This window comes from Chlamydotis macqueenii, chromosome 17 (assembly GCF_036417535.1).
Source record: "Chlamydotis macqueenii isolate bChlMac1 chromosome 17, bChlMac1.mat, whole genome shotgun sequence".
NCBI lineage: Eukaryota > Metazoa > Chordata > Aves > Otidiformes > Otididae > Chlamydotis > Chlamydotis macqueenii.
This window is the reverse complement of record NC_141572.1, coordinates 12,279,895-12,297,500: the sequence shown is the minus strand read 5'-3', so window position 1 is coordinate 12,297,500 and position 17,606 is coordinate 12,279,895. Positions and strand designations below refer to the sequence as shown.

At 38.7% G+C, this 17,606-nt stretch overlaps 1 protein-coding gene across 1 annotated transcript in view; it reads left to right on the top strand.

Annotated features, from left to right (window-relative positions):
* CCDC60 (coiled-coil domain containing 60) overlaps positions 1-9,909 on the top strand; it is a 59,210-nt gene extending 49,301 nt beyond the window's left edge. The window contains exons 9-14 of the mRNA XM_086761851.1: positions 2,181-2,275; positions 2,889-2,977; positions 3,419-3,541; positions 4,886-5,017; positions 7,594-7,783; positions 9,239-9,909. Coding sequence (XP_086617977.1) covers positions 2,181-2,275; positions 2,889-2,977; positions 3,419-3,541; positions 4,886-5,017; positions 7,594-7,783; positions 9,239-9,337 — 728 coding nt within the window. The 3' untranslated portion in view covers positions 9,338-9,909. The remainder of the gene's footprint in view (positions 1-2,180; positions 2,276-2,888; positions 2,978-3,418; positions 3,542-4,885; positions 5,018-7,593; positions 7,784-9,238) is intronic.
* The last annotated feature ends 7,697 nt before the right edge of the window (positions 9,910-17,606 follow it).

Here is a 17,606-nt window from a genome sequence, read left to right as displayed (position 1 = left end):
TCCCCGTTAGCAAACTGGTTTAAAGACAGTAACATCCCATGTGGATATTAAGTAAGAGTTTTAATTAATATTCAGTTATAGCAGTTGTATAATCAGACTGTCATCCACATCTGTAATGCCAACAGGCTTGTGAAAAACAGTGAAACTATTCTCTGCCACAACCAACTGGTCCACTGAATATGTATCTGTTTAACTTAAAGGGTTCTGTTTAACTTAAGGGTTTTTTAGTCTGTACTCCTCCTACTCATCCATCAGTGATTACCTGCACTTGATAAGCCTGGCAGAATAGTTTATCTGCTAGTACTGCAATGCATCTCAGTGCAAAGCTAGGTAATCCTGAGCCTTTTCCCTCCCTTCTAAGTAAAGCTGGACCAGAAAACCCCTCTGTTTCTGTTGAATAGCCAAAAAGAGGAACTATATCTTTGTGGTATTAGCCCTGCTTTGCTTTCTGTCATCTCTCTCCAAAGTCTGCCAACAGAACTGCTTTCAGGAGTGGCTTTAGACAACTCAACTCATCTTGGAGAAAACCTCAAATGCAGCCACTGCTTAGTATAGCCCTCTTCCCGCAAAACACCGTTATCTGGAGAGTAGATGGGTTTCAGATATCCAGCTATTCAATCTGGCCAAATGGTAACAATAAATAGAAAGGACAGGGCTCTTCTAAGAAGAGTTCTGACAGTGCATGCCAAGAACAGATGAGATTTGTATGCAGCTTTAGCTCTGTTAGAGCAGAGGCTCCCTACTCATATCAATGTCAGGTTCCAGACCCTGTGGGGGTCTGACATTGTATTCAAACTGCTCCTCAGCTCTAGAGCTATAGAAGGTTCAGTAGCATAGCCGAAACCTTACAGGCTTACACTTTGAGACTACCAAGGGTCACAGTGCAGCCATTATTAGAACCAGTCAGTGCTAGAACTTAGGAGTTTCTGACTGAGACCTTGGCACTCTTGAAATCCACCTGGCCAGAGCTACTAGAGGATCTTCATTATAAGCATGGTTCTTAAAATTTTAGCCCGTTAGCTGGTGCCTAGCAACTTGTTCCATCTGTGTCTTGCATTTATAATTCACAGTATAAAAGTCTTCACTTCTAACAAGTAGAGATAGTTTGTGCTGCTATTTAACGTAGTTAACATTCAACAGTCATTTTCTATTACACTATATATGGTGCTTCACAAAAATGTAGGAAAAGGGCCTTTTGGATTTGGGGTTACAACTTGAAGGTGTTGAGTGCTCAGCAAAATGCCACTTATTACCATGTAGGATATAGTGAGCACCTCAGAGGATGACCTAGAACTTGACAGCTAACACTGGGATTTTTTAATGAGTGTGGCTGTTGTTCTACTGCATGAGTGATTGGAGGGAATTACACAGAGATGATGGCCGTCTCAGTGTCTCTCCAGGGGTTTGGCATCAAAGCAGGAATGAAACAGTGGGAAGGAAAACAAAGATGTCAATTTCAAGGAAAACAGTGAGTTAAATTGGCTTTCAAGGTATTCAAGGGAGAAGAGAATGTAAGTGTTCACATTACCGTGTAAGTCAAAAAGAAAGTAAAGAGTGTTATTAGTGAGATCTTCTCAAAGGTGGATAATCTGGAAACTATAGGCAATGAAGGGCTACTTGAGGGCATGTTTTAAGTTTTAGTGGAGATACTCATAAAGAGACACAGTGAGGTAATTTGATACTTGTTGATGTTAAGCATATTAAATTCCATATGACATTTGAAAGAAGAATCGCAAAATGATACAGTAGACTTAGAAATTCACAAGACTTGACAGTTTATGCCAATATAATGCTATACAGCACGGTACAGGAACTGAAGACTTTCTGCACAGCTTGTTCAAATCTACCCCTTTTTCTAATACACTATTTTTATAAACATCTAATGTAAAAAATATTTCGTATCCTCTACTTGATTTTTTGGGGGATTTTTTTTTCACAGCTGAAAGAATAAAGCTTATGCTTTCTAAAGTAATTAAAGAATTTGGCACATTTGTATTTGGGTACCTATCTTGAAACCTCTTTTAAAAGCTGCTTTTTTTGAAGATACTTTAATTTTCAGAAATACTGGATAGCAGGCTTCTTTAGGATATCTCATTCAGGCCAGCATGTATGGCATTCTCTCTGCAAGGAAGAGAGGAATGCATGTTTTTATAGATTTTTTTTTTTTTTTTTTTAATCAGCCCTACAGAAAGTCATCCAGATAACACATGAAGAGGTGTCAAGAGATGTCCATAAACAAGAAGATACGGTGAAGAAGACTGGACGGATGCGGTATGTTACCTGACATATTTCTGAAGTATTATGAAAAGCAGGACAGAGCTATTACTGCTTTTTTTTTTTTTTTTCCTTCCCACCCTCTACCCCCGCTAAACAGCTGAATTCAACATTCTGTTAATTCAGATGACACTTAAATTTTTTGGCATGGGTGACAGAATAGCCCATTTTACTGCTGTGCAAGCAGTATATATTTTCTGGAAAATACCCCATGAATCTTGCCATTGCAAACAGAAGAGATCTTATCCTCCAGCAGCTTTGTAGAAAAAGCAATGTTCTTTTTCCTGTAGAATTGTTTCTACCACTGCATTTTTCAGTAGTCTGTATATAACATTTCCAGTGAAGCTTGCATTAGATGCGTTCATTCATTACTCAGTTCTGTGGTAGTTTCCACAGCTATAAGATCAACATGACAAACCATTCTTACAATTACTTTGCTGAAGCATTTTTTCCGTTGAGTTGAAGTCAAGAGAAATAAATTTTGTACCTGGATAGCTCCAACAAGTCTGTAATATTAGGAATGTTTTATCAGCACCTGTAGAATTTTTCACATTCTAGAAAAGGCATACTGTACACTATTTTAAACCCTGTTGTGTCTTACAGTTTGTTGCCAGTGGCTCAGAAGAATTTACAGAGTTAACATACCATTCATTAAGGATCAAGAGAATATAATATCAAGGAAGCAGAGGCCCAGAAGGCAGGGGTTAGGGGTACAGATCTGGTTTTGAAGCACATTATATGCGGTATTAAACTCAGTGCCATGTTTAGAAAGCATTTGGTATGCAAGCGTCAGAGAGCATTTTATTACATGAGACCAGAGCAGGCCAGTGAAACCTTACAGCACATTTAATACATTTCAGTGCAATGCGAAGGCACTTTCCTGGAAGGATGTGACTGAAATGAAAGATAGTAAGAATACAAATTTAATATAATTTAATTTTTTTAACTCATAAAATTCTTTCATAAATTTGATGAATTAAAAAATACTCTCTAAATTATTTTAAATTTCAATTTTTAATGAGAATAAGGAGATCTCAAAATTTATGCAGGCTCACATCACTATATGTTCTGAGTGACACAGGTGCTTACCACAAAATGGTTACCACAAGATGTTAATTCATTTTCTGTGTTGTTTTCATTGCAGCTGTCATATTGGTTCTTTCATTAAAAGCAAATCTAACTTGTGTGCCGATATGAGGCAAAAGTTCACAGCAGTATGTGAAGAAGCAGCTTGTACTTTACATGATACCCTAGAGACCCTTGAGAGGTAGGAAGAGATGGTTTTCTGTACACTCTTAAAACACTACAAGACCAAATTTAGGACTTGTTTTCAGGCCTTTTAAAGATACATTTATATGGATTGACATTAAAATAAGAGTATAGGGATGATAAAGTTTTATGACTGTGTACAAAAAATATATTACAGGTTAAATATTTACAGCAGTGTTTTGTTTCCACTTTTCTGGAAACAGTTTTGCTAAAAACATTGGTTTTATTTACTTTGGACATCATAGTCCTTTTCACCCAAATACAGAATAAGAAATTCAGCCCACATACAATCTATATGGCTGTCTTATGTTTTCAGTCCAGAGATCACTGTATTGTTCTTCAATATTACTTTTACTCTTCCCATAATAACAGTTGCAATGTCCTCTCTTTTCCCAGATCAGTGACATTTCTACCTTGTTGACCAGCCAAAGCCCATCATCCTTTCTGTCACTCAGAAACATTTATCTATGATGTTTGTGCAAATTCTTTTGTCTCAGTAAGCATCAGACTTGAGATCCTGCTCTACATTGCTGTTCTGAAGGGTGTTAAAGGCAGTTTTCTTTCCCCATCTTACTTCCTTCTTTCCATTCTCCTGTTCCATTTTGTACTTAGATATTTTTTTTTCTTTTTTTTTGGTCCCTGGAGCTTTCTTTATCTGAAGCTGGGTCCTTGTTTTCTGCCCTGAGCAGCTGCTGTATAATAATAACAATAACAGCAACTAATAATAATTCCAGTATCCCATAACTAGTCATGTCAGCATCCTGCAATATGGGAGGACAAGTCAGATGGGAACTTACTACTTGCTATTTTACCGTTCTCCATACAGCTACACAAGTGTATTCTGTTTGATCAGCACTCCGAGATAAAACCTCAGTTTGGTTGAAAAGAAGAGCAGATGTTTATTTTTGTTATAACACAGTAGCGTTTTTTGTAGGAATGCATGCACAAGCCCAATCTCTGGGCTCTCTTCCATTGTATTTTAAATAATATTTCACCCTAAATCACTGTGCAGTATTCTGTTTGGTTTTAAGCAGCGGCGGATTCCCAATAGAAAGTGGAGGTTGAATTTCAGTTTAAATACTTTGATTCTGAAGTTAATTTATTACCTACGGGTTAGAGTTGATATAAAATTTAAATGCTTTTTAATATGTTTGTAGCAATATGAATGCATAAAGAACATTGCAAAAGCAGAAATTGTTACTAGTATCCGCAGACTGAACATAAAATGTGTTCTCACAGTCATTGTTTTCTGCCTTCCTTAGTATCTTCCCAGTTAACTATGTGGAAGTATGATAATGTTTTTAAAACACAGCTTTAATTTTTAAGAGGTTTTTTTTTGCAGGACGCAGGAAGAGCGATGTTGTCAAAAATACCAGGCTTTGAACCAGTTGAAGTATTTTGAAAGCGACATGGAAAAAATAAGACAGCTAGGCATGAAAGCTGAAAGAGAATATGATGAAGATGGACTAAACTGGTAAGGAGGCACAGAAATCCTCAGTTCAGATGAGATGGTCAGGGTCCCAGAGTTCTGTCTTTAGTATAAAAAGCTTTTCTTTTCTTTTCTTTTCTTTTTTTTTTTTTTTCTCCCCAAAGCAAAGTATCACTAGAAACCATTGAATCAGTTGCTGGAACTGTAGGCACTTCAAACTGGTAGCAACAAAAATACAGGTATTATTTCTACAAGCAGATCTCAGCCTGCTCAGCAAATAGGTTAATTGGAAACAGTAAGAAAGGGGATAAGGAAGAGTTACTTTCCTGTGATATCAGGTAAAAGCAATCAGTCCTTGCATTCACCCACCCTCCCCAATGTGCACCTTTATAGGAGACTTCTGCCAGGAAGTATGTAAAACACACTGTACCCCAAGGATGAGAGAGATTGTATAAATGTACGTGAGTTAGACTCCCAGCTTCCTACTGAACTGAGCATTCACAATACTAAAACTGATGGCAAAGGAGACTTTGACTGCAGCTGTCCATCTCTGTTAAAAAGAAAAATATTTCCCAGCCAATGTTTACATACTGCAGATGGATAATTATGCAACACTTAAAGGGGCAAGTAATCACCCAAATGCTTCCTAGTACAGCAATTCTGCAGATTACTAGTGTTTTATGTTTGAAAGGATATTAGCTGTATCCAGTGATCAGCTTCCAGATACACACCAGAAAGAGTCTACCAGAATACCTCAGCATGCTCACAGCATGATCCCTACTGCCCTGTCCATGAGAACTCCTTGGACATGAGATTAAAGAGCATGCAAACTGCATGGAATGTTTGCTTTTTTTCAGCCTGTCCTCTTTTGCTCTCCTTCCTAGTCCTTTGTAATTTGAGGTAACAAAAAGACCATTTCTAATCTCAGGTCTAAAACGCAGGTGGCCTAGGAACACATCAGTCATGCATTACTGAATAAACCTATTCTTGGCCTATCTAGCAGAACTCTGGTTTTAATTGTCAAACCTATATGCTCCCGCTGCCCCTAAATTTAAGATCTGGCATGTAAATAAGTCCTTAAACTGGAGTGGATGTGGTTTTGCTTTTATACTTGTAGTTCCACTAGAAGAAGCCTTCATTTGGACAAAGCTCCATGAGTATAAAGGAGACTATACCCCAGTATGGCTTTTTACTCTTCCCCCTAAGAAAGATCAGTACTACCAGTTCCATCACATGAAAATTGTGCTAACATAGGGAAGAGGTTGTCTTGCTTTGACTATGCCAGCATAGTTAGATGAGTTGTTCTGCAAAGTGCTATCCATGAGGAATATGAAGAGTGAAATCTCTGACAAGGCTGGTCAACCCTCTTGTGGAGACACAAAGTCAGGACAGAGAAATTGCTTTCACCATACCACTTGTTTCATTTACAATAAGGCTGCTTTTCCCCATCCTCTTGCAAACATTGCCTTGCCAAGAAAGCTGAATCACAGTAGGAACACTTTACGAGTGTATGCTGTCAGTCTAGTTGTCTTGCCTCTCTCATGAAGTGAGAAAAACAAAAATAATATAAAATAAGTACAGTGTGATATGAGAGTATACTAAACATAGCTTCCTTTCTCAAATAAAATATTTTAATGCATGGATGGGTTATAAGAGGCCAGTGTGTGACAGGATTATGGTAACCTGGGCAATCTAGCCAGCGATAAGGAGTTGGCTACACAGCCATACCTGTACCAGTAGCGTACTACTGAGTGTAGAACTGGCCCTAGTGAAGATGAGCACCTATGTGTTTCCTTTTTTACTGGTTTAAGGAGGAAATTCCTCACCCCTATCCTACTATCCCAGTAACACGTATCCTAAACTGGAGAGAGGCAGCACTTCCTGCGGGTGTGTTGCCAAATCCTTAGCCTTTTGCAATGAAAGCCACAGCACACCACAGTGAGGCGCACTCCAGAAAGGTTTGGAATGTCAGTCTCCAGGACTGTCACAGCAGCACTGCAGAATTTACACAGAACATTTTTTAAAAAGGCAATCTTTTCACAAGAATTTTATTTTTATTGTAATGTGTAATTCTCCTTCTGAATGTCTATATTCAGAGTGAAATGGTAAAGACTGTGTTATAGTGGACTTATATTAGTGAGATATATGATAGCACATAGAGAGGAGAATGATGGCAGCACAGGGAAAAGAAATAGTAAAGAGAATCGGAAAGTGTGTCAGATCAGGCACTGATTGTACTGGAAAATCTGTAGAGGCTAAATAAAATAGAAAAAATGAAGAGGACGAATCTGTAGTAAAATGGAAACATTTACTAGGATTTTATTATTTGCTTTCATAGCCAATAGTGCCATCCAAAATTTAAATGAACGACAAAGAAGCATCTATTTCAATGCCCTGCAAAGGGAATTAGTGCATAAGTCCAATAAAGTAAAGCTCTTTCACATTATTCACTTGGAATTAGTGTTGCATTCCCCAAAGAATTTTTTTTTTTTTTTTTTTTTTCTGTGGAAGCCATGGAGGTGGTGAAGTGGCAGAAATGCCAGGCAAACCCAGAGTTATTAATCAGATACACACTTGTTCCCATGGCTTCTGTTTTATTACTGTTCTTCTTTCTGCTAAAGGTTTCCTGTATTGCTTGCCAGACTCCCAGAGTCTGTGAAGAATGATCGTTATGTACAGAAAATATTAAAGAAACTGGAAAAATATGGCAAGAGTCCTGACTTGAAAATTCATCCAGACACCTTTCTTAAGGTTCTGGCTGATCTGCAGGTGTGGGAGCTGTGTTCTCCAGAAATTGCTGCAGCTGTGGAGGTGAGATGAGTCCAGTTCTTGATCCTCTATGTAATGAGGGTGGGGAGAAGAGACGCCTGTGGGTGAAATTCATGCAGTGGAAAGTTACCGGATGAAATCATTCAGTATCTCACTAAATGAAAATGCTACTATTCACCTTTTACAAGGCACTTTGAACTCTTCAGAAGAAAGACGTTATGACAAGCATTGGATTATTTATCAGTATCATCTTCTTAGTGTGTCATTCTTGATTTATTTACCACCACAGTGAAAGTGGCATCTGTCATAAATTGTTAGGATACTTGAAGAGAAATGTTAACTTCTTGTGCCCTGAAAAGGCCTGTCATTCCCAGTATTTACATCCGTGAGCTATTCAAGTAATGTATTACATCACTGATCCAGGAGCTCTGCAGATATCTTTGTTTTGCTTCAGCACCATTTAAAAAAAAAAAAATCTACTTCACAAGATCATAAGTTGGGCTCAGCTCTTGTAGTTCTAGAAGCAATTGGCAGAAGAGGGAGGACACAAAGGGAAAAGAATACGTTTAGAATGTATACTGCTATGTAGCCTAACCAGGTAACTGACTGACAAAAAAATGGCAATGATGCCACCTTGTGTTTTTTGTTCTTATCACAGTTGTTTCCCCTGATCTATAAGACCAACAGAAATCTCTGAGAGGCAGCGGGTTACTGTGTATCTTAGATATATGGAGTGTTACCACGCCTTACAAAGGCAAAGATATAGCACCCAATATTTTGAGATAAGACTGCCTGTATTTTCATGGTGTCTTACAAAAATAGCCATTTTGGCTTATGCCCTAATTTGCATAGTCACTAACCAGAGAGACCACCTTGCCTTAATGTTCAGTACGTAAGACTGTTGCTTGCTGGTTTTAGATCTTTCTTTGCTGTTTCCATTCTGTTCCCTTTGTGTTTTGATCCCTCATATTAATGCAGTAGCAATAGAGAAAAGCATAGCTGAATCTCCTATCTATTTATTTATACATCTTTCAAAAATAGCCACAGGGGAGGAGGACCTTGGTGCTCCTTCTGACTGGAATAGATATAGAAAACTGTTGTGTGTTAGGAGAGAGAGCATCGCTGAATATGACCTGGCTTATACTGATAGAGATTCCAGATGAAGTTCTTATTTAACTCCAGTTGCTTTAATATATGTACTGCGAGAGTAGGTAGAAGACAGCTGTTTAAAACAAGTTTAAAACACAAAGACTTGATTTGTAAGGATTCAGGGTATAAATTGCAATGAAGATTGTAGAGTTTTCCTTTTAATTTCTTTTAAAGCATATCCAGTTGTTCTGAAAGTTGCATTTAAAATGTTTTGGTGATATAAAGCACTATACTAACTGTTTGCAGAAGCCATTATGTTTGTTCTGTTGTCACAATGGTCAAATTTTCCCACATTCTCTCTCTTACATGTGAATTAAAAGCTCAGGAAAGAACCTTTTTCTGTTTCAGTTTGTACGTGAAAGTATTGTGCAGATGCCAGAAAAGGATTTCAGCAAGTGGTTTCAGACAAGACTAGCCCCTCTCAGTGCACAGTGCTCCACCTTTTAATCCAATGGCCAGATGAGATGATTTTCCAGCTACAACTGTCTTCAAGCAGAAAACTACTGCCTGTTGAGATCCGCCTCAAGGAAGACTAGAGAAAGGGAGTTAACTTCAGGAGGTACCACTGACCACTCTTGCACAACTGAAATTTGTCTCTACGGTGCTCCGCTGGCTGTTATCAGCCATAGAAAATAAAAGCTAAATACCATTGCTCCCTGTATGATCTCTTGGACACCCTGTCGAATTTCAATCTCATCTAACCATGTAGGATGAATACTGAATCACAGGTCAGGTCATTTCTTTAGACATGCCTCTCACAACACCTACAGTAAAACAAGCATCTACTCAGTTCAGATATCGTGATTTCCGCATCCAAATAGCATTGTCTCTGCTCTTCATTTTAGCTCTCTGTTATAAAAAATCTCAAGCACAGGGTAGTTGTAATCTTTAAGACAATTTTTTTTGCATTAATTATTTTTTTAGTTCAGATGTTTTATTTTTGCATTGACTTTATTCTGTAGTTATTCTGTGATTATGGATTAATTCTTGCCTTATTAAAATCAGTATTGAAAAGCCAAGCATTCTTAGGTGCATTTCCCAGGTTTGCACATGAAGATATGTTTTATTCTGATTGCCTTAGCGTATGTTTGCCATTACTCTGCTGGGTAAGGCGGCAGAATGACACCTCTGAACTCAGACAGTGATAAATACATGACCTTTGTGAACTTGTCTGGGCTTAATTGCATGTTTCATGGTGGGTCACAATTGTTGGGTGACGGAATCAGTGACCTTTGAAGCTGATGATCTTGGTGAGCTGCTTACCTGCCTATATCAAAGCTTCCAGAGGACCCACTGGGGAGAAATGCTGTTGATCCTTCAGCCTCAGTAAGGGGAAACAACGCCTGCTTAGGGTCTGGGTAAGTACAGTAACCACTGATGTGCGTGGTAATATGTTATTAATGGCCTTATTTTGTCCCCTACTCATCATCAAGAGAGGAATTTCAAGGAAAAGAGCCAAGAATAGCCATCAGAGAAAGGTAAGCTATTAAAGTTCTGTTGTGCTCCTGCTTTTCTCATTCTATATGTGGCAGTGATGAGCTAGCATTTGTACAGGTAGTGGAGCCATCTTTTCCCCTGTTCATGTTTTTCCTTCTCTCCATCTCAAAGTCCGGTGGCAAACTTCTCTCCAAAACTCTAGAACTGATCTAGTGTGCAGTGAAATCGCTGGCAGTGCTTCTGCCAGATGAGCAGGATGAAGTGTCATTCTGACCTGTGAGACCCCAACTCCAGTGTTCACTGTGTTCTTCCATTTCTTTTAACTTCCTTGCAGCCCTCCACGCATTTTGAGAAATCCCAGTTCTGCTGTTCTTTTGGGATCATTTCACCATGATCTGAGTCAAGTTTCATTGTCAGTGCTGTTGTGTTACCTTGTGGCAAACAAAAAGAAATCTTAAGTTAGCAGCTTGGGAGCTCCTGGTTGAATTGTGGTTACACAAGGTGAAACTTTCATCTTGATCCTTCCTCACTATATGGAACTGCAGATACAAGGTTGTGAGTTTTCCTAAACATAAAAGAAATAGAAACAAAGGGGCTTTTCCTCAGCTGGAGTACAAGAGCCGTGCTGCCAAAATCAAAACTCTATACCAGCTGAGCATGTGACCTAACATATATGCCTGCATGCGAGATGAGTGTGCCAAATGTAATTGGCTGATGTCTGTGCAGCTCTTTGAGCTCTGAAAGCAGGATGCCAATGCTGAATGTTAGGAGTCTCTAATATTTTTGTGGGACTATGAAATATCTTATGTATGCTTTCATTTGACAATGACTGTTCTCTCTCCTGTTGTCACTAGGTAACACAAGGGTCTCCTCCTCTAAGAAGAAAAGAGATAATCTTTTATCCTCCTCCAGCACCAGCCTAATGAGAATTTTCTGCTGCTTTTACTCTGAGGTGGAGAGGAGCTCCTCTGGAGCAAAATAGCAGCTTCCCTTTTCCTGCTTCCTGACAATCTTACAGTTTCCTCAGGCAAGATCCTGAACCCTACTCAAGTCCTTGTTTGCCAATTTAAAGGACTGAAGCAATACAAAGAGCTCAGAGATCCATACCCAGATAAAAGAAAGCTTGGGCTCTGTAAACTTCTGAGGTTTTTTTTCCTGCAGATATCTTGGATTCTCCTGAATACTTCCATGAACAATCTCACAATCTTCGACTTACTGCTTCAGCAGACCCTTGCAAGGCAGGTTCAAAGTAACCCGTTTAACACATTCGAGAGGGATGCACCAAGAGTCCAAGCCATTTGCTAAAGGTCAACCGACTGTGTGGTAGAGCTGCTTGGATTAGTGTTCTGTCCACTCATCCTTTCTCCCATTCTCTTCTGATCCTTTACTATTTCAGCTAATGGGCTAGTCATTCACAAATTCTATTAGCCAAAACAAACTGTGCAAGCTTGGGTTGTTCACTTGCTTTATGCACTGGAGGGGTACTTGGGGGATTCAAACACTGAACTCACAGAGAATCTTGAGCCTGTTTCCTGCTGCCTGATGTGTTTCCAGTGTTATCAAAACCCCACCCTCATCTGTGTAATCCACAGATTACACCTCTGTGAAGCTGAAATAAATTTTTCCTAGGTCTCTCTAGAAGCAGGGTGGAAAGTTATTGTGGCTTGAGAATTGCTTGCATGTTAGGCTGATGAGTGTTACAGGAAAACTCATCAATTAAAATAGTAAGTAACGCCTCTTCCACCATTCACTCTTCCCTTCCACTTCCGAATGCTTTTTTCTTTTTTTTTTTACAGTGAAATTGTCATCTCTACTCTCTTTTCATAGGAAAGATTTCACCATGGTAGAAAAAAAAGCCAACCATCCTATTACATCAACAGTAATACTCCTGTTGTGTTTTATATTGGTCATAAAAAGCAGCATCTTTATAAGTAAGGATTATAAATTAAGCATATCTGTCTTTCTTGGAGATGGGCTTTTTATTGTAAATAAATGTCACAATCATTGTAGGGGTATTCAAAAATCAGGGTACGTCTTTCTAATTGGAATTTCAGCTTTATGTATCACCACTCTGTTCTGCTGTCTTGTAAATTAATGGCATCATGCCAGCATGTTAAAGAGATGCAACTATATTTGGCCTCACACATTAATAACAGCAATTATTTTTGCTAAATTTTAATAAATATCACTGCTGTAGCATTGCAGAAGATAAAAGCTCAGGCTAACAAACTCCAGGATATCTGGGACCAGCTCCAGCTCCTGTTAAGGTCAATGGAAAGGTTCTTACTGACCTAGTTGAGTATTGATTAATGTAAAATCAGAATAGGTTGTTATGACAAGTGCAAAGGCTGATCTTGTAACCAGCAGGTTGATCTTTTATTCAAGGAACTAACTGAGTGTTTGTAGCCATGCTTTCTGCTACACAGCAAGCCTACGGAAACCAAAATAAAAATACACTTTCCAGTAGGAAAGCACACAAACCACCAAAAGAAAGTTATTAAAGAGGAAAAAAGATGTGACCTAAGGAATGCAGCTGGGAAGAAATCTCAGATACCCCAACTTTAATTTTCTGCCTCTGGTTAGATTTCTTCATGTATGCCTAAAAGCTGCCAAAGAAGCCTGAGTGTTGGACTTGTACCAAGGGCATGAGGTGGTTGATCTGGACAAATCCTTTAGTTGTTCAGTAGCAGAGAGGTTTCTGTACAGACTTATTCTTCTTGCTGAAGTCCCCATCCTACTTCTCTACAGACTTGCAAAGACTTTATTTCCTCTTTCTGTATTCTAAAAGATTCAGAGGCCCCTTCAAGAGGCATTTTACTGGGGAGCATGTCTGAGTAATGATTTAATGATTTAGTATTATTAAGGCCTGGTTTATGGAAAATAATATTAGAGCTGTTTTGAATAATCAGAGTAGAAATAATGACACTAAATATATATATAGATAGGACTGTTCTTCATCCACTGCCTGGAGTGCAATGAGCAGAAGTAAAGCTTAATCTTTCCCACATTGGCTGGAACTGAATTACACCTTTAAAAGCAATAGCCGACTCTGTATCAGGGAAGATTACCTTAGCCAGCCCACCAGGCTCATCATCTAGAGAAGCTGGAAGAACAGTTTTTGGAAGGAGACGTCTTCCCCTCTCCATTTCTGTTGTAGCCCACAAAAGGGTTGGCATGGTTTGTTGCATCCCACCCCTCAGTAGTTCTGGGTAGGAAATGTAATTTCCTCCTATTTTAAAATTTGCAGTCCTGTATTTGGGCATTTGTTTTTCTTTAGCAAAACCTTGGCTTCCCTGATTTAACTGACTACTGGCTGAAAGAAACCAATGTCTAACTTCCTCCCAAAAACATCATAAACAGCTGATCATAAGAAGCTGGGAGGACATACTGGGGCCTGAAACTGCCCTGTTTCTTGTACTCTTCTTAATAATCCATTATTGGTTAATGTCAAAGATGGGATGTAGATGCATTTTGGTCTACCTGATCCCTATGTTTTATGACAAAATTGGAGAGGGAGGGAAAAGTGTGACCAGTGTCATTGCAGCATTTCTGAAGTTGTATTTTTCTATTCATCAGGGTAACAGGAAGCCGAAAGGATATTCATTCGGGAGCCCTTTCAGCAGCAAGAAGCGAGGAATGCTCTTTTGCTGCTGTGCTAGAAGGGCAAGGAAACAACAGCATCCCTCTAATTGAATCAGCCATGGAATTCCATGTGTTGAGCGTGCCACCACTGCTGACTGTGACTCTCTTCTGTAAGTGGCCATTTCCATGCAGTCTTAAGGAATAAAAGGCAATCTTAAATTATTCTGCAATCAAAAAGGGAAATAGAGGGTGTATTCCCCTGGAAAGGAATGAATTTGCTCTTGCACAAAGCAGAGAATTTGTTCTTGCACAAAAGCTAACTCTTTTTCCTTCAGAATATGCCTTCCAAAGGAGCTGGCATGCTGTAGCTACACAAATCTTCTGTAGGTTTTACACTGATAACTGCATCAGTTCCACACAACTACATTATTTTCAATGGTATCAGTCCTGATGAACAATGTCACTTCTCACGGTTCTGATTTTACATTGTTGAACTAGACTTTTGCAATGCACTTTACAGGGGCAGGATTAAACCCTAAAGTAGGGAAAGGCTGAAAAAGTAAGCCTTTTCTCTTTGTTGACATCTTTCATCCTTTTTTTTTTTTTTTTTTTTTTTTTCTTAGCAAATGGTTGTTTCTTTTCTATTTTTTTTATGGCTTTTTATTAGGGTAGTTATATTTTAGTACATCACGCTGTAAATTACACTCAATTGTATATGATGGATTTAGTCACTGTGCCATAAATTGTAGAGGACTTCTAAAAGAACACATCATGGTTGACAACTGGGACATCTAATTTATTTCTAATGCCAGATTACTATAACAGTCATCAAAACATTGTGTTGCACACACAGTTTATTAGAACACTTCTCAGAATATTCTAACAAATACTTGCCTTTAAGAGGCTGTTCCCTACCTATGGTTTTTCAAACTATGTTTACAAAGTAGGGCAGATTGCAGCTAAGGGAAATACGTGTGGTCTATAATGAAAACTTTGCAGAAAAAGTGTGGAAGGAGATTACTATGTCCAACTGTTCCCATTTGTTGTCAGAAAAGAACTGTGACCTATATAATGTAAGTGGCTGAGATAAATATGACAAAAAAGCAAGCTTTTGCTCTGAAAAAAAAAACCTGCAGGCTTGTAAAAAGAATCCAGGATATGAGCCAGGACTGAATATTGTTCAACTTTTTAAAAAGAGAATTACCAGATTTTGTCATGCATGAAGTGTAGAAAAAAAATACTGTGATTATTAAACAAAACAATCATTTAGTATGGAAACTGTGTAGGGATAAGCAATGGGCAATCAGGCTCTCAGTCATAGGCAAGGAACATTAGCTAGCTGGTCTTTCTCTTCAGTTATAGCCCTCTCTGTAGCCAAAGGGGGGCTGTTTCTGGGCATATCCCAGAAATAGTGTCTCAGTTGCTTTTTTTTTTCCCATTAAATAATGTCCTGATGTAACAGTTAAATGAGTTCTGGGCCATGTTCACCAGGGCAATCTAGGCCACTTCAGTTACATTGAAATAAAGCTGGAGTGGCATTGATCAGTCAGATCCAAATTTGATGACTGTTCTCATTACTGTATCTTGGAACCCTTAATGAAAGAAGAGTACATGTGTATATGTGTGAGAGGAGAGATGGTTCCTATGGGATGCTACAATGAAAAAGTGCTAAGTATATTAATTATTTATAGAACAATTAGTATTTAGCTTATCCCACAAGTTCAGATCTGAGTCCAGAGCCAAACTTTCCCTAATGGGTGCATTATCCTTTTGGTTCAAGCCCTACCCTACTTGTAAGTAACATAACTGACCTGGTCCAGCCACAGAACAATTTTATAGCTTTTCAGACATGCTACAGAAGGCAGCTGCTGAGAACACTTCTTAGCAAAGTAAGGGACTTAAAATGTGCTTTAGAAGTGACTTATAAGCCAAATTTCTGCCTCAGATTCATGTCCCCTAATTTTTAATCCTAAGGCATGCAAACTCATTGCAGGTGCGTTTGTCTCCATATGGATTCTAAAGGAAATCTGACTTAGCTGAGCTTTGATGCTCTGTTTTCAGATGGTTAAAGTGAGGTAAGATAAATATTGCCATGTCAGTGCTACAAAGGGACTGCTACAACAGACTGCCTTGTCAGTCACAAGGAGAAAAACTTCCAAGAGCATGAACTCATTTGCAGGGAAATGGAACAGTGAGATAAAACCAGGGCTCCTCACAGCACAACACAGGTCACCCACAGCACTGAGCAGATGCCCATTGCTGTCTGAGCTGGCTTAACAGATCCTTAATGCTGATATGTGACTAAATCAGGTCAGAAGCCAGGGAATAGAATGGAAAAGGATTGATTATGAAAAACTTATAAAGACATCTTCAGATGTGTTTAAGTGTTAGCAGGTTTGCACAGTCAACTTATTTATTGGCTTCAAATTATGATAGTACTTCAGAAGTTTCAGCGAATGAAAACACCGTCTCAGATTGTGAAGGAGACTTTCATTTTTACCTGGACATTTCCCTGTTCACATTTATTTACCATGAATAATTTACCAAAGTAACAGCTCATCATGGACCTTTGTTTGCAAAGCCACAGCCCACAGAGCCCACAATAAGAGTATACAGCTGCAAGGGTAGAATTGCAAAGCTATGTTTAAACTAAGAAAGGCGATTTTCTCACAATACACATTACAGCATTAGTGTACGCTGATCCCAGTGGCAGAACAATGCCTCAGCCCCAGAGACACCGCTGACTCAGTAATACCCACAGAAATACAAAAGCAAAAGGGTCCTGATCCACCATTTTTAAGGAAGGGAATATGCATCCTTCCAGCCATACACTTTCTGCTATTTAGTATGCCGCATATTAAACCCTGTCCACTTCAAAAGCAGGAAAAATGAGACATGCCCCTGTTGTGCTCTAACTGGTTATATACTAGAAGAAATAATGACAGTGATATGAACAGACTTAGGGAGAGGTCTAAATTAGTTCTTGAAGTGCGATGCAATGCAAATATATGCAAGTTGGCCAAAAAAAAAAAGCCAGCAGGAATTTAGCCTTTGATTCCTGAATGTTCTCATTTATTTATGGCAGAAAGTTAAAGGGCAGATAGATCTCCTGAGTCAACATTTGTGCCATGTACAGATGCTGACTCTTATCTGTTTCTCATGGAAGAGAAATAATTTTCAGACAAGTTATCTCTCTTCTTTATAAGCCCACCCTCTACTGTGCCTGTACAAATTGCTTCTATCTATAAGCTCCACTGTACAAACAATATAATCACCCAAACAGCAGCTAGGAGATAAAACACCTAAAACCAAAAGCATAATGGCTGCTTCCCAAAGCCTGCTGTTGAACCTTCACCGTACAGCTGTGTTGGGGTCAACACAATGCGTTACAAAAGATGGTTTGGTTTTTTTTTTTTTCACTTCTTGAAACTGTAATAGTCCTGCACTCATGACTACTACTTAGTCATCCTCTGTACTTGTTTTACTCATTAATATAGTTTCCATTTTTATCCAAATTTTCTGTTGGTTAATAGTAATATATTTGCTACCTTCATACTAAGGCTACTTCTTTATTCCTTATTCTGAGTTACTTTATTCCTTGTTCTGAGTCCAGGACAAAATGGCACACTCCCATAAACATTCTCTATATGTAATAAGAAGTTTCCTAGGAGCCAACCAAATGCAATTAGAAAGGATT